We start from the raw sequence: 26,104 nt of genomic DNA on the forward strand, positions 1-26,104 counted from the left end.
AATCTGAGGTATGGTGCCTCTAACAGCTGTGAGCCACATAGTTGTGTCTCCATGTTAGCACAAGTCAGACCATAAAAATTCATAAAAGGGTATGGAGAATATCCATGCAACACACTCCTCTTTGTAAAACAAGCTAACAAGTTTCGGGAGTGAGAAAAGTGAAAGAAAATTAAGAATATCCTCTGATGGGACACTCCTGGTGTCTTGTCATCCTTTGTGTAACCTCTTCCCTTGTCACTTGTCCATCTTAATAGGAACCACAGAGAGAAAATAGGAACAGGTTGACTGGGGATAAACCTGGGGAGCTGCAGTTCATCACTTGCAGAGTGTCAGGATGCTACAAAAGGAAACTCTGCAATCAAACTGATGTAGCTGGCACTTGCTCACATTGCATGCAGTTGGGACTGGGACATGTTGCTACTTGCTACACAATGCTAAAGAGGCTATTTCGCAAAGACATTAATATGGTGTGCCTTGAGACGTCAGCTTGCGTTTGGTGTGCCTTGGGCAAAAATAGTTTGAAAACCATTGTTCTAAAGTATCTACATTTTTGCACTTACAATGTCAAAAGTTGGTAAAAGTACCAAAATAATCTATCTGTGTCATTCTACTTACATGACATTAATCTTTTGGGGTACCCTTCTGACCTTAAAGGATGTAGCTAGTCTCTCTTCAGTGTTGATTGGTCAAAAGAATCATCACTTCCTGTGGGCCAGCATTTCACTCAGGACTGACTGGAACTGCAGAACTGGATGCAGACGCTGGCACTATAGAGCTGGACACCCACAGTACACAGCTCACAGTACAAGACAAAATGGCTGCATACTGGGAAATAAAGTAGAGAAGAATCTGTGGCTCTTTCACTCATTGATTAAAGAGATCTGAACACTGGGTTGGTTCATTCTTAGAGAGATCTTCGTATGGGTTATTTCCACAAGCTTGTGCGTCAAAGCACTGTGCCAAGCAGGAGCAAAAACACAAGTTTTCACACCAGTCTCTGTATTGTGGCTGTGAATACAAATTCTAGCTTTTACCTATGAAACTCCATGGCTGAAATCCACATAAAACATGGGCAAAGAATAAAGGAGGAGCTAGGGTGGAGGAGGGCTGCATTAGCACAGGGGTGTCCAAACTTTTTCCACCGAGGGCCCCATACAGAAGTATGCAAGGATGCTGGGGCCACTTTAATATCCACAAGGTAAGGTATACGACATTGGCTAAAAATTAAGGAGGAGCTGGGGTGAAGGAGGGCTGCATTACCACAGGGGTGTCCAAGCTTTTTCCACTGAGGCCCACATACAGAAACATATAAGGATGCTGGGGCCACTTCAATATCCACAAGGCGAGGTATACGACATTGATAAAGAATAAAGGTGGAACTGGGGGGGAGGAAGGTTGCATTAGCAGCTTGCAGAGAGAGTGGCAGAGCATGGCCAGGCCAAAGCAGCTTAAATAAGGCCGCATGAGAGCAACTGGTCAATAGCATGTGTAGAGCAAATCAGCTGGCCGTCAGCTGATGAGGCCATCATTGCTTGGATTTAGAGTGTCTTTGCTAACCTTCATTTGCCCTCCATGACTTTATCCTTCCCCTCTTACAGGCAGCCTTGGATTTAATAATGGTAATTTTATGTTTGACCAATAATGTGATTTCTATTTCTGTCAGCTTCTATGTGACGATGCTACAGGGCTAAAGTTCAACCCAGTGCTGTACCCGAGGGTAAGTATAAAAACGCTCTCTATATAATATGTATTTATCAAACCTGACACAAATTTTCCCTCGTCTCTTTTTGTCTGCATCTGCCGCCACTTAGAGTTGAAAAGGGTCTGTATTCACGAGCCCCAGACTCCTAACATCAGCCCATTTCACTAAGTACATTCAAAGAGCCTGAAAGACTGAAACAATATCCTAAAAGCTCTAATATAGTTAGAGCTGGTTGTCCCTCTGTGATCGCTGTGTGGGAGTGTTATGGAGCTTGCTTCCAGCCTGTGCCTCGGGAAAGGAAAATAAAACCATCTGTGTCTCAGTCGGCCAGATCACTGCCCTCCCTGAGGGCTTTACAGTTCTTCACATGTCAACTTATGTAACATGGGCCTAATAAATCTGTCCAAAACACATGTAGGAGAAAAGAAAAAAGTAATGAATGCAGAGGTCAGACTGCACAGTCTTTTGGTCTGTAAGGTGGTCCCTGTGTCAGATCACAGAGGCACAAATTTGTGCCATGAATTCACCAGCAGACAGACAACACAGAGATATAAAATCTGTCATCACAACTGATGCAATGGTGTGTAAAGAAGAGGGGCGGGGCAAGACAGCGCCTATACAGCAGACTGTAAACAATACACTGTACTTACTGTACTACACTCTACTGGTTTATCTCTGCAGACATTTGAATGAATCATAAGTAACTGTGTTGGTGTTTCTCAGTGTTGGAGACAGTTAGTGCACCGTCACACATGGATAGGGTTTTCACAATACTTGTTGTTTATTACAAACTTCACATCAACCTTACAAAGCCCAGTTTTATGGCCACTGTTTCGTGCAAAACAGTAGTCCCATGAATCCTTATGTTACTGATGAGTTCAGAGGCAAACAGAAAACAGAAGCTTGGAAACAGGTGTATATCAACAGCAAGTCTCTCCCCTACCTATTTGGGATCATTTTAACCAGATAAGTTCCAAAGCTTAAACTTGTCTTTGAACAGGAATTAATTTTGACCAAAAAGGAAGTCTAATGTCAACACAAATTCTCTAAAATTTCAAAGAAGCTACCTAAAATCCCCAAAATGTACAGATAAATTCCCTTTGATTCCATGAAAAAAGATTGAGAATTTCCCCAAAGATACCAACAAATTGAAAATCCCATTAAATTCTAGAAATATCCCAAACAAATTCCCCAAATTAAAAATAAATTTTCTGTATGCATACCTAAAAATTTGGAAGCAAATTTTCCCCAAAGAATTTAAATAAAATAGCCCAAAAATTACAAATTAATTTTCCAAATTTATACAAAAATGACTGAAAATGTAAAAAAAAAATCCCCCAGACAAAAAATGACACAATTTCCATGCAAATACAAAAAAAAATCACTGCAAAAGCACTTCCAATGAAACATTTAAAACTACACAAACATATCTGAAAATTCCCTTTTAAATTCCTGAAAATCTCATAGCAAATTCTCTCAGTATTCCAAGGAATGACCCTCACTTTAATGGAAAGTCCAGACAATTTTCTTAAAAAAAAAAAAAAAAAAGACAATAGGAGAATGCTTTACTATGTTGTAGGAAGGCCAGAATGTAATGTCCTCATATGTGCATCAGGGTCTTAGGAGGTTAAACATGTAGTCCGATCTAAGCAGCAAGAAAAAAAAGGTGCATTACAAGTTGAGAAAGATACTACAGTTCATTTTTTTCTTTTAATGTGCAGGGATCCCAGTTGATAGTAGCTTACGATGAACATGAGGTGAACAACACCTTCAAATTCGGAATCGTCTACCAGAAATTTGGGCAGGTGAGTCGCGGAAGTCATGTCTCTTTATCAGGTGACCTCATACATCATCCAAAAGAATACACTGTGGTAAAACTTGTTTGGTTAGCCCTTTTTCTGTTTTCAAACAATCGTCTGCTTCTTCACTTTAGACATCAGAAGAAGAGTTGTTTGGGAACAATGAAGAGACGCCAGCTTTCAAGGAGTTTCTGAGCCTCCTTGGTGACAACATTGAACTGCAAGATTTTAAAGGGTAAGTTCCGGAGTGAAATGTGATTGAATGCCTGAAAATGAAGCAGAATTAAATGCAATCCTAATTAAAACAAGAGGAGACAAGATCTGTTAATTTGTTCTGCCCAGAGAACAGGAAAATGTCAACAAGACACATCAATGAATTGCAATAAATGGCAAGGATTAATTCCTTGGACCTTGGAGCCGATTGTCCTTCCGTTTCACTCACAGTATGCAATCTTATAGTATTCCTGAAAGCTGCAGGACCCCGGCAGACAGAAATATACATGTGCTTTGATACTGTGACAGGTTTCGTGGAGGACTGGACGTATCCCACGGGCAGACTGGGTCTGAATCTGTCTACACCGTCTTCAGACAGAGAGAGATTATGTTCCACGTGTCAACCAAGCTCCCCTTTACCGAGGGAGATGTCCAGCAGGTATGACACTTGCTTTGTTATTCTCACATTGGAGACAGATCAGATTTGTTATATGCCAGCTAAAAGTCAATTTGCCTAAAGATGTCAGTAAAACTGGTTAACTGTTTCATAATTTGGTGTTTAATAGATAGAGTCGGGTCCCTTCCAAGCAGGGCATCATATGGGGGAAAATAATCACTTCTCTCAGCCTCAAAATGCAACACAGGCCCCAATGAGGATGCTAATGCTGTAATATCTTTAATTTACGCCATGAAAGGATTAACAGACCATCCAACTCAACAGTCCTACGTGTAACTCCCGGGTTGAATCACCTGGTAAGAAATGAAATACCAACCATGGCAGATGATGATGTATTAAACTTTACATGATATAATTAAGGCCTTGCCCAATAGGCTCTATGCCTGGCAGGATGTGATGCATTTCTGGTGGAAAATTAGGCCGCTTTACGACATCTGCCCAACGATACATGCTAAGCCAAAACGGAATCTAAACTGTCCTACACTGCGTTCATTTGTCAGTTTTTTTGTTTGTTTGTTTTTGTTAACTCTTTATCATAATGGCATCCAATTGTGCTAAAAAATGTTTCAAAAACGGGTTTATAGCACTTCTGGGCATCATTGTTGTGTGCATCTTCAGCTTAGTTTAACTCATCATTGAAAGTCAGCTAGGGTAACTCATGCAAACAGCAAGTAAACCGCAACGACGCTGCCATTGTGCGGTGTTCTCTTCTGCGTTCAATCTCCTGACTGGAAGTTTGGGAGCTGTCTGATGCCAAATGCAGAAGAAATGCGTACATAGAGCCCATTTTCCCATAGTATACCTTATTAAAAATCATATTACAGGCTACAAGAAGCAGTTCCGATCGAGCATTCATAGGTGGACCGAGCATGCATTTACCTAGTAAATTGATTGGCCAAATACCACATCTATCGTCAGGTGGCTCCATCTGACAAAGCTACAAGCTGAAACGCTTGTTCTCAGTCAGTGAATAACTGACCAATTAGCACCATCTCAGGAGAAAGAGGCAAAAAGTCCTGAAATTCTTATTGGACATGCATCGATACCTTTCACTTTACCCTATTTTACTGTGAAATTAGGTTAATCTAAATGTTTGATCAATATTTCAACTAATGAATAGCCTCTTCCTGCAATAGGCTAAATGGCTACTTTTCCCATGATAATGAAGTCAGTTCACAAGTTCTCTGGAAAATTGGTAAAAGTTGACACATGATGGGGAAAGAGGGTATACAATTTGTCAGTTTTGTCCCTTTTCTTTTTATATAGTAGGGGCTTTTTGCCCAATCATGCACCAAACTGCAACATATTCAATTAACTAAACATGCGTTGGTGAGAATTTTTTTGAAACTTGGGTCACGATCTGGTGGGTCCTGAGGCCAGGCCAGTTGAGAAGCACTGGTTTAGATGACACAACTGCAAGCCAGTAAAGAGATAAGCATGAGTCAACATGAGTCTAGTTCTGCTTGAGAGAAGGTTTTTCTCACCACTGTAACGTGGCTGAATACTGCTAGCGCTGAGCTCATGGTGATTAACACGGTCTCTATTATAAAAGGTCAGAGTAGGGTCAAGCCCTGCCCTCTTTCAAAAGTGTCTTGAGATGACTTCAGTCATGAATCCGCACTATACAAACAAAGATTGCTTAATTGATTGATAAGCATGGATGTAGCTATTATATCCATTTTATTAGAGCTGGACAGTATCTTATTATTAAAAGAAGAGTAGCCGTAGTGAAAGAGATACTTTTACTCTTCTCTTGACCGGCCTTGGCAAGAGCTCAGGCTCTACTAATAGTGACGAATCATGTATTGTTATAACCTCTGCTGTCTGACGACAGTCAAAAGGGTCAAAAACCAAGTTTACTTTTCCTTTTTGCAAGGTCAAACCCTTCCCAAACATTGCTATGGAATATTGTCCTGATGTGAAATTCCAAACTGTCTTTTCGCTGTGTCATATTAAATGTGCATGTAGAGATGGAATGAGAATGGGAATGGGGAGCTCATCCACCTGTAAGGTCACTTGCTCTTAAGGGAGCCTGTAAGTGAGTTACACACCACTTCAGCACCCCAAATAAGCAACTCATGTCACTTAACTTCATCTCTATACAGTACTGTGCAGAGCATTTAGGCATGTTTGGGCCAAAAATTGAGGCTGAAGATGGATGAGGGCTGCATGTGGGTAGAACTGAACAGGAGGGAGGATTGACACAAACCCAGTTAAGCTCTGGATATCCTTGCATATTACCTGGGGCATGGAAAAAAAAATCTAATGAAAAAAAAGTCAAACCTTTAGGGTGGAGTTAAGGGTGGATGTGGCGAGTAAGCAAAGCCTCGAGTACTGTCCAGGCTGGTAGGGTTGGCGCGAGCCCCTGGTCATTCTGTGGATGTTCCAAGGTCCCATAAACCTCCAACGCTCTCCAGGTGTATTACCAGGGGTGATAAGGCCCAGACAAAAGAGATGCCTAGCTCTAGCTTGGCTGCCACATATGTGTGGTGTCATGCGACACCAACCCTTGAAGCTACATTTCCCCTATTCAGCTCTGTTCTTCAGTGGGATTTGTAAAACTTGATTTGTATTTTGAAGTTCATTTGTACTGAAGAAGAGCACACAGCTGCTCTTCAGCATTGGAGCTAGTGCTTTTGTCCCCTCATTGTGAAACAGATGTGACAGTTACTAGATATTTCCCTGATGCTGACTCTCTCTATCTCTAAACTTCTGTTGTGTAAGCTGTGGCAAACTTTTAAGTCATGTATATTTCAGGTATTTGATGTGAAACCACTGCAACCTCTATTAGTAATTAAAAAATGCCTTGTCATAGAAAAGCCATTAATTGTGTCCTTGTTCCAAGGGCTCTCTGAGCTTGAAAACCACAACCCCTAAATATAATCTGCTGACCAACAACATTTCTTCTCTTCTGCTTCATTAGCTCCAGAGAAAAAGGCACATAGGGAACGACATTGTGGCAGCAGTCTTCCAGGAGGAGCCCACACCATTTGTTCCAGACATGATTGCCTCCAATTTCCTTCATGCTTACGTGCTGGTCCAAGTTGAGAACCCCTGCACGGAAAACACAACGTACAAGGTGCAAAGACTGTGTGGTAAAATGGCATGACCCCTATTTTATGGTGGTCTTTGATGAGTGAATCAAATATGTTTGAATAACATTAGAAACGGTTGTAACTGCCTGTCGATCATCATAGTTTCAGCTATGTAGCTAAAGTCATGTGGACTCTAGTATGAAAGCTCAATCAAGAGGTTAGATGGACATAGTGTGCATGCTACTTTCAAAGCTGTCTTTTTCTCAAATGTCTGATGATACGAGCTTGACCTCGCTCTCCTTTACCCTCAAATTCCACATACTCTGTGCACTCAAAAACAAACTGCTTTCTTGTCAGTCTTTGTAATTACATAACACACATCACAATCCATCTGTTGTACAAGCCAGAAGCGCCATTCTGCTCAGCTCTTCTTTAGATTTGTGCAAAGTCTGCCTTCATTAGGGCTTACTTCCAGCACGTATCCACGTAAAGCAGATTGATGTATACAGGAACAAAAATGCTCAGAGTATTCAATCAGTTCGATCAGACTCCAGATTGTAAATCTCATCTGGTTATCTACATTACATCCAGTACTGTGGCACAAGCCACAAGTCATCAGTGGGTCAGCGGTCACAGGGGTAACATGATGCCATAGACAAGAGAAGGCAAGGCAAGTTTATTTGTATAGCACATTTCAGCAACAAGGCAATTCAAAGTGCTTCACACAGGTCATTAAAATACATTGACAAAGGAAAAAAGAAACACAATGGAAACATTTTAAACAAAGCATGTAAAGGGTGATTAAAAACAGTAAATAAAGTTAGTTTAGGAGGGGGAAAACCACAGGATTTTTTTTCGAACACCACATATCCTTTGTTAAAGTACAACAAGGTGCGATTTGCAAGGGGGTGATGGGGATTTGCACCCTCCTGGTTCTGTTTCTGGGCATAAATTTTTCCCTGCCTCTGCTCATACTGAATGCATCCAACTCTTTAACAGTCGTGGTCTGATGTCAGCATTCGCCGTGCGACTGAAGCATTTATCATGACCAAAACTTAGATGAGGTTTGCTCCCACTGCAGTCAGATGGTCAAGCACAGTTTTCACACCGGCGAGTGAAATCAGGGCGAGCTGTGACAAACATCTGGAAGTTTCCCTTTGAAAGTCCTGTTTGTATATATCTAACACACAAACATACAAACACAAGCAAACCCGGATTGTTTGACTTACTTCAGTAAGAGCTGGTTCTTTCAGCTCCTAAGCAGCACTTTATTTTGTCGGCTATAATAAATCAACCAAAATCTAGCAATGCTTTGACCCATGATTGATGCACATGCATTTGTTGTACTGGCATAATTTATTATAATAAAACCAAACCATAGATTTTGGCTCCCATGGTTCACATAAAAGAGCCAGCCGCTAAAATCAAATTGTCTGTAAATTGCATATCATTACTGCCAGCTGGATTGCTGCAAATACTTCCTGCTGGTCCTTTTTTTTTTTTAAATAGATGAAAAGGGCTCATCAGACAGGCCTTCCTGCTGCTGTCATGGTGATTTCAATGTTGCATGAATGGCTCTGCTCTCTCTATCCCTCTCCCTGAAATCCTGTGCAGCCAATTTATCAGACATAACAAAAAATAATAACTAGGAGGTCAACTGTTGTGTCCCCACAAACACACAGAAAACCAGCTGCATGACCCAAAAGTCAGGTCAGGATAGCGCACAGTGTAGTTGCCAATAAAAGAACAGATGTGACTTTTTTGCTTTTTGGAAAACATCTGTTTTTTTGGAAAAAAACTGATGATCCATTTAATGATTCTATATGCCGCTGTTCACTGGATTAAAGAGGATAATTCAAACAAACAGGCAAAGATCACTGATGATTATTCTAAAGATGGATTTGATTTTGAACTCATTTGTCATCTCTCTCTTAAACTATAAAAGTTTGCTGTTTTTCTATGGTGACTAATTGTGCATCCTGATCTACTGAAGTGATGTGTGGCTACACTGTGGTTTATGTCAACAGGTGTCTGTTGCAGCGAGAGAGGATGTGCCTCCTTTTGGACCTCCTCTGCCTAACCCTGCTGTCTTCAGAAAGGTGAGAAACGCAACTGAGTCAAGGAAACCTTCATCAAGCCTATCCTCCTTGGTTATTGTTAATAGGTTAGGTTAACTCCCCTGTGGTATGGCTCTTTCCTATTTGAAACAGTTGAAAATACTCCCTGATTTGGCCAACTTTAACTGTTTTTGATTGATTTGATTTTTTTTATAATCTTGGACTCAGTGAAAGAATAAAGACAAAGATATGGTAGGGTGTATGTGGATAAATCAAAGTCTTTTAAACCTTGTTAAAACAGGTAAAATATGACCAATGTGTGATGATGATGTCTTCTAATGTTAACTGTCCTCCCACTGTTCATCAACAAAGTGCTTTTTTCTGCAAAAAGAGATAAATGAGATGTTTTTTTACATCCCAGCCTGCCTGACTACATTAATATGATGGGAAGTCGTTAGTTGACATTAACACCAGTTAGCTAAGGCTCTAGAATTGAAATGTCAATAATGAGAAAATCACATCAAAATGAGTTTCTTTGTTTGGTTAAAACTGCTGAAGTGAGTTTAAGTATACAGCAGTATGTTTTGTTCGTTTCTTTATTAGAGAGTGAAAGTTTTACAATCATGCACTGTTCACAGTTTGTTCTTCTTTACATGGTAAAACACAGAAATTATCCAATATAGAGGAAGAAATAAATATCAGTACTCCCACTCTTGTTATTTTAATTATTTATTTTCCTGCCCATGAACTATTGGACAACATTTAAACATAAAAAGAAAAAAAGAAAAAAGAAAGAAAAACTAAAATGATCATATTTTCTAAAAAACTAAATACATCAATAAATAAATAGTATTTGACAAGCGTAATTAAAAAAAAATAATTTAACAGTATTTTTAAACGGAATAAATACTACATTAAAATAAAAAGTAAATACTACTTAAACCATAAATAAATTTGGAAAAATATAATAACTAGTGGTATCCACCTTATTCCTAGCCCTCATGATTCTTTGAGTGAAATGTGGGAGCAACTTCCGGTCCTTTCTATCTAAATAGTACTCTGCATTGAAACGCGATGCTAAACGTGATTATTAGAGCAATTTGGAGATTACAATTTGTAAACTTCGTTTGCTACAAGCAGGATTATTCTATTATTTCCAGAGGTGCCAAGTAACAAAGTACAAATACTTCGTCACCTTACTTAAGTAGAAATTTTGGGTATCCATATTTTACTGGAGTAATTATTTTTCAGCTGACTTTTCACTTCTACTCCTTACATTTTCACGCAATTATCTGTACTTTGTACTCCTTACATTTAAAAAATAGCCTGGTTACTGCTATTTCATTTCAGGTTGGTTTTATTCCAGCTTGTCATCGTTCAAAAAAACACAAAAAAATCCAAAAAACTATCCAGATAAATGGCGCTATCCAGATAGAGTGAATTTGATTGTGGTTAGATGAGAAGTATAAACATAATACCATTCTGACATCCTATTGGTTTGTACGCGATCCATCACCAGCACCAGCAAGGAGGTTGGTAGCCAGGAAGACCAATACTTCTAGGCAACTAGTCATCAAATCTTCTGCTCCTCCATGAAACACGTGTTAATGCTCAGTAGTACACATATATGGTTCTTGAATGTATTTGCATTGTACTAAAATGTGTTCATTTTCAATGGGCATAACTGCGGCTGAAACAGGTGCATCCCAAATCTGTCAACATTAACATTTTAATATAACGTTATAGTCGTTATGGCCTTTGGAAAAATGTTTTTTTGGGGAGGTGGGGTAGTGCTCTATAGACCCCTGTGGCGCGGCCTAAATTTCTGTCCTTAATGGCATTTTTTTTCCCCCTTACATTATTTTTACTTTGAGTAGTTTTGATACCGGTACTTCTACACTTTTACTTGAGTAAAAAGCCTGAGTTGATACTTCAGCTTCTACAGAAGTCTTTTTAAACCCTAGTATCTATACTTCTACCTGAGGAATGAATGTGAATACTGTTGACACCTCTGATTATTTCTCTGCCCTCTACTAGAGAGGACAAAATGATCACCTCAGATAACCTAGACAAGCATATTTAGCTAACTTTGTTAGCTTTTTATCAGTATAGTAATTGACAATCACTTTTTGTTAAAGGACTTTGGACGCCACCTCAGATAAGATCTAAAGCCTAGTCAGAGCTTTTACATTTCTCTATTTAGTTTGTGGAGTTGCTGAAATTTTTATTTCACCAATAAAATCCCTCTTCAAATGTGGAAATGATATTGATATTACTATCCATGACTCAAGTTATCAACTCTTCTGTTTGGTAAATCTCAAATGTTATAATAACAAATTATGATAATGAATATTGAAAGAATTAAATCCCTGATGCATTTATTCAGTGAACAGCTTTGTTACATTATTATTACCACAACCAGAGAAACAGGTACTGAGCGTTACAGAAAATATAACTTATAACTCTCAGGTTATAATAATTTAAGCAAGATGTTTGGTTTAACACAAATGAAGCAGTATTTATTATATTTATTATAAACAACCACTGTTGACACAAAATCCCTTTAGTAAGCCCTTGGAAGAATAGCACTTTTGCTATTATTGTTACATTCGTAGCTACAGTAGACCCCCAGGAATACGGCAGTTAAAAGAAAAAATGAAATAAAGGAATCAAGGCTTGAAGACAGATAATAAAAGAGTAACAAGTTTTGTTCATACTGTTGGTAAACTATGTAAGGAAGTAAACCTAGTTGACAAAAAAACCTAGCATAAAATTCTAGGTTGCTAAATTTATGTTTAAAAGAATATTTCGTTGTTGTAATAATGAGTCTTGGTAAATTAATCTTATACTGTTGGAAAGCCTGTTTATTCTCCTTTAAAATGGTGCCACATTTTAGAGGAACATGTGTTTGTGGGATGAGCAGCAGAGCTGAGTATGTGGGTTGTGCCCATGAAAAATTTGCCAGATTTTCTCTGCTAATGTTAAACAGCTTAATGACTCTTATTTGGTGTTGACTGGTGGTTTTGATAATTGAAGTCTGAATAAACAAGACATACCGGCAATTTAACAATGAATTCATTTAACAATCAGGCGCCAGTCAGATACCTGATCCTGAGCACCTGGGGGTTCCAGAAACTCCAAATGAGAGTCAGTTACAACGACAAAATAAGCTGTTTGGCACTGACTGAGAAGATTTGGTAATTTTTCATGCTTGCAGCCCACATACTCAGCTCTGCTGCTCATCCCACAAATGCATGTTCCATAAATTGGGGGCTGGTCCGGGATTGCAGTAAAGGAAATACCTGGAAGTTAACGCTCACTACTGAGTTTACCTGGACTAAAAAAATTATTCATGCATGTTCGAAGAGGCCCAAAACATTCACCACATACATACATCTGTATCTGAACTGAACATGCATAGATTTTGAAGTTGAGGGTTGCCAAGGTTGCATCACTTCATGTAGGTAAAGAATAAATTCACAGCAGAAGTACCAGGGGCATCTTGGCTGGTTATTCAAAATCTCACTTATGTTCAGGCGGCAGTCAGTACACTATCGCTTTGAAAATGATGTTAAAGGAAACTGAAAAAGCTGGTAGTTAAAGGTTTATTTTTTACAGGGATGTTTTCTAACTCAACATCCAATGCACCTTATTTGTTCTCCAGGGTCCTGAGTTTCGAGACTTCCTACTGACCAAGCTGATAAATGCTGAAAATGCCTGCTACAAATCTGATAAATTTGCCAAACTAGAGGTGACATTTTTGTGCAACCACACTCAGAACACAACAAAATACTTCAATTTACATTTCTGCTCCAATAATCATGATTACAATATTTATCCAGATGCTTGAATGAGCTGTGTGCTTGTAAAATGTTTTTCAGGGGCGAACGCGAGCTGCACTGCTGGACAACCTCCACGACGAACTTCACAGACAGAGCCAGACTGCCCTGGGCCTGGGCCAGCCAGGAGAGGAGGAAAAGCTGGAGAATGGGGGTCACGGGGGTCTGCTGGAGTCCTTCAAGGTGAATAGGAAAAGGGACCAAGTTATAAACGTGTCAACTTTCCTCTATGAAATGTATTTATTCACAATCATTACGACACAAGAGAAGCGAGGTTTTTCGCAGTATAGGTCAATTCAAGTCAAAGGTCTGCAAATGATTGACTGTGCCTTCCAGTGGGGTCGTGTATACTGGCAAAGTATGTAGACTTCAGTTTTTAGCCATGTAAGAACTAGAAAGAGTATCTACACACCACAGTTCTGAAAAAAGTTTGGTTTTAAGTATGATTCTAAACAGAACGCAGGGATTTTCAAATCCATTTTTCAGTTGAATACAGTAAAAAGACAAGATATTTAATACCCACACTGATAAGCTTTAAAGTTTAATTACAAACATTCTGTATTTGATGCTAAGAACATTTTCAAAAATGTTGGGACAGGGGCAACACGAGACTGGAATGCCCAAAAAACACCTGGAACATTCCACAGGTACATAGGTTGACTGGAAACAGGTGATTGTACCATGACTTGAATCAAAAGGAACACTCATTAAAGAGTCAGCTGGTCACAATCAATAATGGAGTGAGGTTCTCCACTTTGTAAAAGATTGTGTGGAAAAATAGTCCAACAGTTTACGAACAAGATTCCCCAATATGCAAGTGCAAGGGTTTTAGAGATTTTGCCATCTACAGCCGATTATATCATCAAAAGATTTAGAGCATTGGAGAAATCTCTCCATGTAAAGCAGGGGTTCACGAAAGTTTTGAGGGTGATCCCCCCAGAGTAAAAGTGCCAAAGACTGGGGACCCACGCTGTATCTAAAGATGGATGAACACAGTCTGCTCATTCAAGAATAGTCAAGTGCAGACAAGGTTATCTATACAGGAAGAAAGAGGGAGAACTTTCTGGGGCCCAGCCAAACTAGGGGCCATGGAGGCTGGAAAATTATGGTCCACTGTAAAATTAAGATCTGATAACTATATATATATATATATAGATATAGATATAGATATAGATATATATAGATATATATCTTCTTTTTTAACATGAACAATAACCACTCTTCTTCTCTCTCAAAGAAACAAATATCTTTTTTACCTCCGCCAAGGAGGTTATATGATCGGCAGGGTTTGTTTGTTAGTTTTTTTTAGCAACATAATTCAAAAAGCTCTGGACAGATTTTGAAGAAATTTTAAGAAAATTTCAGAAAAGGCATAAGAAAGGACTGATTAGATTTTGGGAGTGATCCAGATCACTGTCTGGATCCATGAATTTTTTTAACGATTCTGTACTATTGGGAGATAGGGCTAATGGCGGAGGTCTGCGCTGTCCGAGTGCTTTTCTAGTTTATTAATGTGTGTCGTAGTATATAGCCTCCTTAAAAATGTAAATCTGTTTTCTTAAAAAAAAAAAAAGGAATCGAAATGGGTTAAAAATGGCAAAACATTGGTGATAAAGGTGGTGAAATTGGATTCTAAAAGAAAGAGAAGTGGGTTCATAGGGGATGAATTATATAAAAGTTGACAGAAGAGGCAAATTGGGTTTACGTTACAAAAAACGGGTTCAAAAAGTGGTAAAAACAGGTTAATGGTGGCCATATTGGCTTTAAAGTTGCTTAAAATGTGGTAAATTGGATTAAAAGGTGGCAGAAATGGCAAACATAGTTGGAAAAGGTGGTGAAATGGGATTAAATAGTGGGAAAATTTAGTTCAAACTGGCAAAAATGGGTTTACTTAGGCAGGAGAGGGCATAACAAAAAGTGGAATGTGGATAACATAAACAAAATGTGGGTAAAAAGTGGGGAAACAGGGTTTTTAGTGGCCTTAATGGGTCAACAGAGACAACAATAGGCAGATACAATTGGATTGTAAAAGTAACAGAAATTGGTTCAAAGAGGGTAAATTAGATAAAATTGGCAAAAAGTGGCAAAATTAGATTAATGTTACAAAAACATGCTTAAAACGTTTGAAAAACAGGTTAACTGTGGCCATATTGACTTTAAAGTTACTTAAAATGTGGTAAAATTGGATTAAAAGGTGGCAGAAACTGGTTTAAACTGGCAAAAAAATGGGTTTACTTATGCAGAAAAAAGGCAGAAAGTGGTAAAAATGGGTTAAACTGGCAAAATAGGATATAGTAAATAATGAAATGTGGATAAACAAAAACATGGGTAAGAAGTGGGGAAACAGGGTTCTTAATGGGTCAACAGAGGCAACAATAGGCAGAATGTGGCAACAATTGGATTAAAAGGGGAAAAAACAGGAAGAAAAAATGGTGTAAAGGATTCTAAAGAGACAAAAATTAGTAAAAACTGGCAAAAATACGTGGATATTGTGTAAAATTGATGAAAAATGTCAAATAATAGTGGCAATTGTAGGGAAAAACTCTTAACATCAGAACCCAGTAGTAGTTTGACACACTTTCGGCTCCTAAATGGGGTAACTGTGAGCCTGGATGCTAGCACATATACTACTGATACTTTTGTGTCACTGTCGAAAAGAACTGCTTTGTAAAATTGACAAATAAAGACAATACAAAGAAGCGCAAGGAATTCTTGTAAATTTGTGACTATCTTGAAGATTTTTTTTTTCACAGTATTATTGCCCAAGGGTAACTTGCATGTCTGTGAAGGCACCTCTAACACTGTACAGGTTTGAGCAGCATATGCTTCCATCCAGACTGTGTCTTTCTGAGGGAGGACCCTGCTTATTTCAGTAAGGCAGTGCCAACACGCTATCTGCACTAGTTACAACGGCATGGCTTCACAGTGAAAGAATGCAGGTAGTAGACAGACCTGCATGCAGTCCAGACCTGTCAGCTGAAACTGCCACGTTTGAAGCGCAAAATACAACAACAGAAACCCTGCACTGTGTAGCAACTCAGGATGTACATCAAGCAAGAACGGAAAAGAATTCCACTTTCAGTATTTTGACAGTCAGTGTCTTCAGTACCAAGACACTTACAGTGTTATTAGAAGAAAAGGTACTATAACAAAGTGGCAAACATCCTCCTGTCCCAACTTTTTTGATCATAATGCAGGCATTAAATTCAGAACGCATTCTTTTACAAAAAATAATAAAGTTTATCAGTTAAAGCATGAAATATCTTGTCTTTGTGCTGTGTTGAACTGAATAAAGCTTGAAAAAGATTTGCAAATCATGGTGTGTGATGCACATTTTACACAATGTCCCAGCTTTTTTGGAATTTAGGTTTGTATATCAAGTCTACACCGATATATATAAGTCTTGTGTGTTTGAAAATGAGTGCTAACACTGATGCCTCTGTGAGAAAAAGCCTTTAAACCTTGCGGATCGTATTTCTTCCCTTTTATTTGCCAGTTAATTCTCTCCTCTGTGTTTCCTCACAGTCTTTTGTCTTCATCTGAAGGCTAATTTATGCCAACAGGACCGTGTTTCCATCTGTTTGTTTCTGTCTGAGATGAATGTGGACCTAAAGTGACAATATGGCTCTCTTGCTCTTCACAGGCATTGTGGACAGCTGCTTTGCTCTCTCTGCAGTCAGTCCAAGGGGGCGCTGTTGTCATTGTTGTCCTGGCAGTCACCGTCTATTTCCTGCATGCATTATTGTGAAAACAACAATAGATCACTACATACTCAATATCAATCAATAAACATTCTTTTTTATGGTGTTGTTTGTGTTATATTTTCAATTTTTGTTCAATTTTGTGAATTCCATAGTTTTGATGTGATGAATGAGTTTAAAATAATGGACAATATTTGCATTTATGAAGATAAAATATGTTCAATGATCCACATGAAGCTTCAGCTGGTGTTTGTGTTTTCAAGTGTTGTTGAAAATGATTTCTAACTCTTGCTGGTGTGTTGGGGCCTGTGTCAATAGCTGCTAGTTGTTCCACTGGCAGCACCCACAACCTTTATTTCAGATAGATTCTCACCATCACTTATAGCTGCTATGAGACAAAAGTTGACTGTTGCCCCAACGATATCACCCTAAAAGTCTGTTCTTCATAACTCCACTAATTATTTTCCTTTATTCACAGAAATGTCCCAGAGAAAATACAAAAGCATTGTCAAGAAATCCTGCCCTGGCACTAGCAGCGGTTCAAAACTTGGAAATTGTTCCCTCTAACACAGTCATTCCCAATTTTTTCAGTCCCTTAACCCGTAAATAACACTGCCAGAGACAGGGGCCTGCGCTGTCCCAGGCTGTGGTTAAAGCATGAAACATAATTATGTAAAAATTTAAATTACAAGGATTTATTTACACATTACTTTAATCTAAGCCCACATCTCACTTTAAATGTGTGGTTTTATTTTAACTCGAGCTCATGTTATCTTTACATTTTTACAAATATGGGTAAAAGACCCCGTTTGTGAACCACTGCTCTAAAAGATGAGACAGATCATTTTCTCCATCTCTACTGTCATTGATCAGGTTGATATCAGAAGTCCCGCCCCTTCTTGATGTCGATTGGTCATTCAGGGAGAAGTGTCACCGATGAGCACAGTGCTGTCCCAAACTGTTTTAAATGATGTTTCCATGAATTCTTTCTCACAGGTAAATCCAGAGTAGAAACTTGAGCACACAGGTCACCTTTGGGTTTGATTCTGATGAAGATGCAGTGTGTGTTGAAAAGTCAGTCCTCTGCACCTGATTGAATTAAAAAAGTGACTCGTTTGCTCCAGTTTCTTCTTTGGATTTGCCTGTGAGAAAGAATCCATTGTAACATCTTTTTTTTTTTTTACATTGCTGGTCCTTTTGGAGAGCAGCGACCTTCATCTGTGGAAGGGCCGAAGCTCAAGAGACTCTTTGTTCATGAGCTGTTTTAACTGAGAGTGCTGTGAGTGCAGCAACAAAAAAAAACAGCTGATGTTGAGGGTGTCTATTCACCCAGGAGCCATGAAAACACAGATCTACTATGTTCTTGTGTTTAAATGAGTGGAGGCTATCATTATTCTTTTGTTTGTAACCAGTTTCTCTCCCTCTGTTTCATATCCTCTGTGTGATCCTCCATCTCATGCACTATCCTCTTGTGTCCCCTCCTTTCAGAGAGCCATGCGTGTCAGGAGCCACTCCATGGAGACCATGGTGGGGTCCCACCGTCACCGGAGTCCAGGGGTCGGGGTTGGGGTCCCAGCCAGTGTGAGTGGAGGTGGACTGCCGCAGAGCAGCAGTGAATGCACAAAGAGCACCTTTACTGTGAGTTAGAGCAGTGTTTCCCAACCCCCCCCCATATACCTAAGGCCCTGTCCACACGAAGAGGAATTCAGGAGTATACTCAAAAGTTTTTGTCATATCGGCGTTTCTCCGGGTGGACAGCCAACCGCATCTTTCTTGAAACGATTACGTCACACGTAGCGTAGCTCCCTTAAGACGCCTGCGCAGGTCCGGCCAAAACAACAGTGGTGGATTACACGGTTGTGTTCGTGCTGCAGAAGCCACTGAGCTTGTTATGGCTTTTACTGCAAAATCTGATGCTCCTTTACCACCACCTCGAAACGCATACACCATATGATCTTAAATCCAACGTGGAGAACAACCAGAAGGGCAACTAGAAGAAAGTTTGTGTCAGTTTTCTGTGATCTTCTTTCTTTTGGTGCATTTCCGTGGCAGCGATACAGCGCCACGTACAGGCTTAGCATATGAACTACAGTGTTTTCAGCCATTTTTCAGTGGTTCCATGCTTATGCGGATATTCCTGAAACAATTCTGTATTTATGAAAAAAATTTTAACCAAAACAGCAATATATCATTTTTGGCTTTGTGTGGACAGGGCCAAAGAAAGGTGGAGCCCCCAGGACACAAGCGAGCTCTTTGGCCTCTTTGACAGGCTGGCCACTCTTAAAAAGCTTCACCACTGTTCCAGTTTCTCCCCATTTGTGGGTAATGGCTCTCACCATGTTGGCTGGAGTCCCTAAACCTTAAAATAAGCTCTGTAACCTTTTCCAGACTGATGGAGTTCAATGACTACACATCTGTTCTTGGATTCCTATTTCTTGACCCACCACTGGACTTTCACTGTCCTGCTCTTTTATGCCTTGTATAACTCATCATTCATCATCTCAGTCATTCTGCTTTAACAGAAACCTCCCTCTAAATTAGTTATAATAAGTACAACATGATTTCAACATTTGAAACCTGAGTTTTCCAGCCTGAGCAGGATGCCGTAGGAACATGGACATGGCTGCTTTGGGAATATGTACTCTTATACTAGTGGTAGTTGTGTTGTCATGTAAGTCAATCCAGTGTCTTTCATATTAAACCAGAGAAAGACTTCTGTTTGTGAGGGTGAGGAGCATCTAGTATAAATGAGATACTTTCCAGTCTGAAGCATCCACTTGAAAAGGGAAACCTCATCTAAAATCTGTGCTCTTTATGATTTTCAGCCGCCTGTGTTGTCAGCCAAGTCTCCTCTGAAGAGTCCAGTGAAACGGCGCTCAGGCCTCTTCCCCCGTCTCCACTCCAGCACAGACACCCCATCAGACAAACACACACGAAGGTGGGTGCTCCAGTGTGGCATTACACACCAAAATGATACATTTCTCATAAAAGTTAGAAAATTTGTCTTTATTTTTTAGCAGGAGGAGTTCATAACATCAGTAATGTGTTTTTCTGTCTGCAGTGACCAGAAGCCTTCAGATATCTGCCTGCTGACACAGGAAGTGAGGTCAGAGACATCATCCAATCCCAGTTCACCTGAGATCTGCCCAAACAAAGAGAGGTAATGCTTTTTTATGTCTGACTAGTCATTACAGATTATAAAGAGGGAACAGATCAAATTTGTCATCACAAACCTCACTTATTTCCTGGTTCTTCATCAGAAATTGTTTGTAGCACTGAATTTTTCAGCTTGTCTTCATTTCTGACCCCATTTTTACCTTGCAGTAACATGTAATAACATCATTTTGGGCATTAGGATACCAAGTGGTAATCTATCCTCTATCTCAGTGATGATGTGTTATCCAGAAGCTCAGGATAAGGTTGTGGTCTGGGATGCCTTCCTTCTGGATTGGTTTTTGTAGATGCTAAAGACCACCAGCTGGTCTAATCCGAGATGGTACATGTCCAGTCTAGCTCATTCGTGGTAATTACTACTCTTTAAAGAGATCTGGATCATTTAACTACACTCTGATCCTTTGGCTCTGTTCCTGTCCAGTGAAGTTCATTTGGTCCATTAATACCTTATTCTAAGTGGTTTCTTTTTAACAGACCAGAGAGTCTTTTTTCATACCTGACAGTTTCGACTGCTCACTTGCAGTCTTCCCCAGAGTGGTCATGTGATGTTGCTGTGACGTGTCTTGTCAGCTGATTTATACAGGTTTTGGTGCTGTCTTCCTACCAATAGCGGCAGGACGACAGCGCCATCTGCAGTCCGACCTCTTCAGGACAGCACCCCAGGTGTGTGAGAGCAAAAAGGCCCCCTCGTCCCGGTTGATAGTCCTGTGGGCACGTTTCTGTATTTTGATGACCTCTTTAATCCAGCGACGATGTTTGTTGTCCTCTGTCCCAATGATGTTTGCTCCATCCCATCCCCTGAAGAGGTCGGACTGCAGATGCCGCTGTTGTCCTGCTGCTTCCGGTAGGAAGACAGCACCAAAACCTGTATAAATCAGCTGACAAGACACGTCACAGCAACATCACGTGACCACTCTGAGGAAAACTGCAAGTGAGCAGTCGAAACTGTCAGGTATGAGAAAAAGACTCTCTGGTCTGTTAAAAAGAAATCACTTAGAATCTCTTCCTGTTGTTTAAATAGAAAGGCAGCTCTTAGAATGGGCTCTTAATGAACGAAATGTCAGGACTCCCTTATAATCTGTTAGTGAAGTTTATTTCGAACATGTAAAAAAAAAAAGAAAAATAATGAAAACAGTCATGTACCTTCAGAAGACACATACGAGTTTTGAAGAGGGAGATGAAACAAAACAATTACAAAACACTTAATGGTCAAGAATTGGTCTAGAATTGAGGTTTCAGCCACTTCACTGCACAAAGCCTGCAGGGATACCTGGCCATGAACTTGACAAACATAAATAAAAAGACCTAGAGCTACAGAAATCAAGTATGGGCTGTAATTTGCACAAGAGGCAGACTTGAGTTGTAATTGTAGGTCATCACTGAAAATAGTGTGAGGATGCATGTACTCAGTTCAGTCAACCTGGTGTCTGAGTACCAAAAAGGAACCTCTCTGTTTCCTCCTTTTCTCTTTCTCAACAGGCCGTTTGCTAAGCTGAAAGAGTCGAGTGGTGGCAGGCCCAACATCTCTCGTTCTTCATCCAGCACCAGCAGCTTCAGCAGCGCTGCAGGAGAAACTGAAGTTCTGGAAGAATTAGAGGCAGTGAGTTTTAAGTACAATCTCTCTTCAAAATTCACTGGAAGTTATTAAAATAAATTTTTAAGTTCTGAAAAGATGGACCTCCATGTGCTTGATGGCAACACACAATGAAAATTGCCCTAAATAGGCAAACACATTTAGCATTGCTTTGTGCTAAATTCAATTAAAGAACCACTGTAATTACCTTGACCAAGGCCGCCCATAAGAGAGGCAAAAATGACGGCAAAGTGGCCAAATGGCTTAAATCCCCTAAAATCAGCTTAAAAGGTGGTGAAATATGATTAAAAGTGTCAAATATTATTTTTAATGGCAAAAACTGGTTTAAATTGGCAAAAACTGGTTTAAAGTTGGAAAAATGTTTGAGAGAGGCAAAAAAAAATAGGTCGAAAGTGGCAAATATGGGTTAACAGATAAAAAAATGAATCAAAAGTGGCAACAATGGCAGAAAAAGTGGTGAAAAGGAATAGGAGAGGACCAAATTGGAGGCAACAATTAGTAAGAAGTGGGGGAAAATGTTAACAAAGGAAAAACAATGGGTAGATTGTTGCAAAAAGAGGTTAACAGAGAACAAAATCAATCAAAAGTGATAAAAACAGGATAAAACTTGTTGGAAAATTGTTGAAAAGGGACAGAAATGGATTTATATTGACATCAGTGAGAAAAAAGTGAGAAAAGGGGCTAAATGTGACAAAAATGGGTACAAAATGCACAAAAGAGATGAAAAGTGGCAAATAAAATTTTTTTTAAAAAGTGGATAAAAGGGGTTAAAAAGTGGCATCAATTGATAACTTCAAAATCACACCCAAGCTTACACACTTTTCAGCTCCAAGTAGTTACCAAACTCCAAACTGTTAGCCAGGATAGCTAGCACCCATGCTGGAGAGCAGAGGGCCCCTTCTCTGGCTTTGTCAGGGCCAGGACAAATCCACGGCAGGTCTGACCTTGACAATAATGAAACCCCATGCTTCTTAACCTTTTCTTCGAAAACCCACAACCTGAATCAAAGATTACTGAGCCACAAGATTTTGTATGTTTCATTGATAAACCCAGAGAAAACAGGTATATAATGTTTGTCTTACCAAATGACCTTTTTATAAACTATTTAATACGTTTTATTTCATACTATTTCATCTGTGCACTTCTAATTTGGCATTGAGCAGACAAAGCCTCATGTCCCATCTGAGAACTCTGGCAACTCCCTAAGGGGGGCCAAACTAGGATGGGAATCAGTGGTATACTGGTCATTTATATTAAACTGTTCAGTTAAAATATTATTCAGGAAAGTAGAAGTTAGTTTCTAAGCATCGTAGCTGTGTCTCAGAACATTACAGCTTTCATCTCTTATTGTATTCCATGGTGGTTAACGGCTTTTAGGTGTGCTACTGCCACCATCTGGTGGATATGAAGTATTACCACCAAGCACCATTAAAAATAATGGAAACTACAGGTTCTAATTTAGGTGAAAGTCACATAAAATCTTTATTTTTTTAAGTAATGACTTATTGAATATTCAAGAACAGTTGTTCATCCCTGTTATGAGCAAGCTTTAGATGTGCTGCCTGAGGATTTTGCCAGGCTACTGGTTTTTAAGTCTTTATGTTATGGGAAGCTGACCAGCTGCTGGTTTAGCTGCCAAATATAGACAAGATATTCCTTTATTAGTCCCACAAGGGTAAATTCCAAATATATCTAGATGAGATATCACTATAATGACCTATGGTCAGTGGTGTAGTGTAAGGTATATGCAGGTATACAGAGTATACTCAGCTTTTTTTGTCTCTATAGAGTCTGCCCACTTCACAGTCCCCTCTCCTAGGATGCCTAAAGGCAACCAACAATGTAACTGGAGTACACAAGTGCATTTCTCTGTAACACTTTACCCCCAACACTGCTGTGGACTATAGCAGGGGTTCCCAAACTTTTCACCAAAATAACAGCTTCATGGACCGGGGACCTTCACCTTCCCTGGAGGCTGTTAAGGCGTACACTGTTTCACACAGCATCATGTACAAACATTTACATATATACACATTACTTAAATTTAGGCACAAATGTCACCTAATAACTACAGTTTTATTTCAAACTAAACTTATTTCAAAAGGTTTTTTTTCCAGTAATTGATGAGATATACCACTTTACATCATTTAGAATTTCTGCATCAGAGTCTCATGACCCCCCTGGGGCTCCTGACCCCCACTTTGGGAACCACTGGACTATGGAATAATTTCTCAAAATGACTAATCATGTAGTTATCTCAGACTAAAATCTTCAGGCCAGTTGCAGTGGTTAAATCTTCTCTTCATTTGCTGTTGATTTCATTATTATCTTACTTCCTGCAGCAGCAGAAGTTTGTTTGTTTGTTTGTTTGTTTATTAGGATCCCTATTAGCTGCTGCTTTGCTGCAGCTATTCTTCCTGGGGTCCACAACAGTTTTACAGTATGTTATAAACCTGTTATACAGTACATTCAATGACATCTTTTTCACAATTGACATTACAGCACTACCAGACATCAAAGACGTGACTACAATAAGACAAGACAAAACAAAAACAAAACAAAACCAAGGACAGCTCCTGAAGAAAAAATAAATAAATGAATAAAATAAAAATCCTATTCAAATGTTCAAATGTATCTATCGACCTCGATTTGAGTTTGATTCTAATTTTTTAAACTTCTTGAACACACATAGTATATTCATACTAGATGAGTATATGTGTATATGCAACCATATACAAATACACACTTAAGTTGATGCACACACAACCAAATCTTGGTGTTACTGTGAGCACAGATACAGACTGAACTCCCCAGCTATGTCACCAGCCTTTAATTATTTGCATTAATCTAGTTCATTAGTTGCAGTATTGACCAATACCCACCAATTTTGTCCAGTTATTCACACTGTTCATTCAAAAGATACCGCCTCAAAAAAAGCTTGAATTTAGTTTTACTATTTTCTTGTGCGATATGTCTGGGGAGGAGATTCCATTCATACCCTGCTCTATACATAACCGTTCATTTAATAGAGTTAGTTCTGGTTTTAGGTAAAATAAAATTCCCTCCTGTTGCATGCCTAGTTGATTAAGTGTGTATTTCTGAGCTAAACATAAATTTTTTAAACAATATAGTCGGAATTCTAGTTAGAATTATATTTCTCAGGAATGCCAGTAAAGAGTGTATTAACCTGTTTTTTTACCAATAACCAAGATAAACGATGATGCATAGAAACAACATTTGTTCTGTGCCCACAGTAAAGTACAATCTATGCCGCCTTGTTTTGTACTATCTGCAATTTCCTGATTTTATCCACCGTAACACTGGACCAAACTGCTGGACAATAATCCAGATGGGACAATATCAAAGCTTTGATTACTAGTCCTTGATTCTGGTGTTAAGAACTTTGCACATCTTTTAATAATTGAAACACCATAACCCATTTTTGCCGCTATCTTATCCATGTGACAAGTTACATGACAATGTGCAAATACAAGTGGTTGATTTTTTAAAGTTAGCTATATAAACGGGATATTTTTACATGTCAGTGTTAAATACACAGGGCAGTTATGTGTTGTAGGATGGGCCACTTTTAAAAATGGAGATAAATTAAGAAAATACCTGCTTCTACTTGCACATATTAATCCAGCAATCTAGACCATGATGGCTTCTCCAGGATCCTTTGCACTTAGTAGCTGGTCATAAATCCATCCAAACATTAATGCTAACATGAAGGTCATAATCAGCTGAGTCCTCAGTGCTTTTCCTCTTCTTTTATATGAAGATAACTTCCTCTTCCTCTCTCTGTCCCCCAGGCCAGCCATCAGTCCATAGCGTCCTCCTCTGCTTTTAGCCAGGCCCTCAGTGTGGACTGCCAAGGATCAGGTACCCCTGTCATTATGTGTCGTAGTCCAACAGGTAAAGTTTAACACACAGACACATAGAGTAATCAGACTACACTGAAATCATTTAACTAGAGATTTGTACTCTAATATTAATACCATTCTTTTCTGTGTTGAGCAGAAGGGAGAAGTAAGACTTCACCGAGGTCAAACTTGAAGTTCAGATTTGACAAAATGAGCCACTCATCCACAGCTGTAAGTAAACAAATATCTGTCTGGTTATCATAGAATAATAGACATTTTTACATAGCATGTTTTGGGTTAAAAGTGTTGATAAAAATATACACATTTAGAAATTTCAAAGGTTTAACTTTTACTAGGGCACACTTTTAAATGAATTAGTGCAGCAGGGCCCAGTTTGTTAGCATTGTTAACATTGCATTTCGGGTAATCTGACACAGAGAGACTGCTCTTTAGTCAGTGTCCAATTTATGTATTCTTCTGTGAAAACCTGATATAACTCATTCTGACTGTGGCTGTCACTAGCAGTACAAATGAATGGATGTGAATTAGCCATGAGCTAAGATGCTAGCAATGCCTTTTTAACAGCTTTTCTCACTCATAAATGTGCTTCTAAAGGACAAAGTGATACACTATTTAGTGAATAAAACTTGTGATACTGGTTAGATTTAAA

General features: G+C 39.1%; 1 protein-coding gene across 1 annotated transcript in view; it reads left to right on the plus strand.

Moving 5' to 3' along the window:
- Positions 1-26,104, plus strand: part of LOC121526267 (rap1 GTPase-activating protein 2-like) — a 35,836-nt gene that overhangs the window by 5,330 nt on the left and 4,402 nt on the right. The window contains exons 5-18 of the mRNA XM_041812774.1: positions 1,664-1,717; positions 3,424-3,507; positions 3,636-3,736; positions 4,024-4,153; positions 7,095-7,250; positions 9,234-9,305; positions 12,928-13,014; positions 13,145-13,285; positions 18,292-18,441; positions 19,629-19,741; positions 19,865-19,963; positions 21,457-21,577; positions 25,384-25,486; positions 25,592-25,665. Of these exons, the coding sequence (XP_041668708.1) occupies positions 1,664-1,717; positions 3,424-3,507; positions 3,636-3,736; positions 4,024-4,153; positions 7,095-7,250; positions 9,234-9,305; positions 12,928-13,014; positions 13,145-13,285; positions 18,292-18,441; positions 19,629-19,741; positions 19,865-19,963; positions 21,457-21,577; positions 25,384-25,486; positions 25,592-25,665 (1,485 nt within the window). The remainder of the gene's footprint in view (positions 1-1,663; positions 1,718-3,423; positions 3,508-3,635; positions 3,737-4,023; positions 4,154-7,094; positions 7,251-9,233; positions 9,306-12,927; positions 13,015-13,144; positions 13,286-18,291; positions 18,442-19,628; positions 19,742-19,864; positions 19,964-21,456; positions 21,578-25,383; positions 25,487-25,591; positions 25,666-26,104) is intronic.

This window comes from Cheilinus undulatus, linkage group 2 (genome assembly GCF_018320785.1).
Source record: "Cheilinus undulatus linkage group 2, ASM1832078v1, whole genome shotgun sequence".
In the NCBI taxonomy this organism is placed as follows: domain Eukaryota; kingdom Metazoa; phylum Chordata; class Actinopteri; order Labriformes; family Labridae; genus Cheilinus; species Cheilinus undulatus.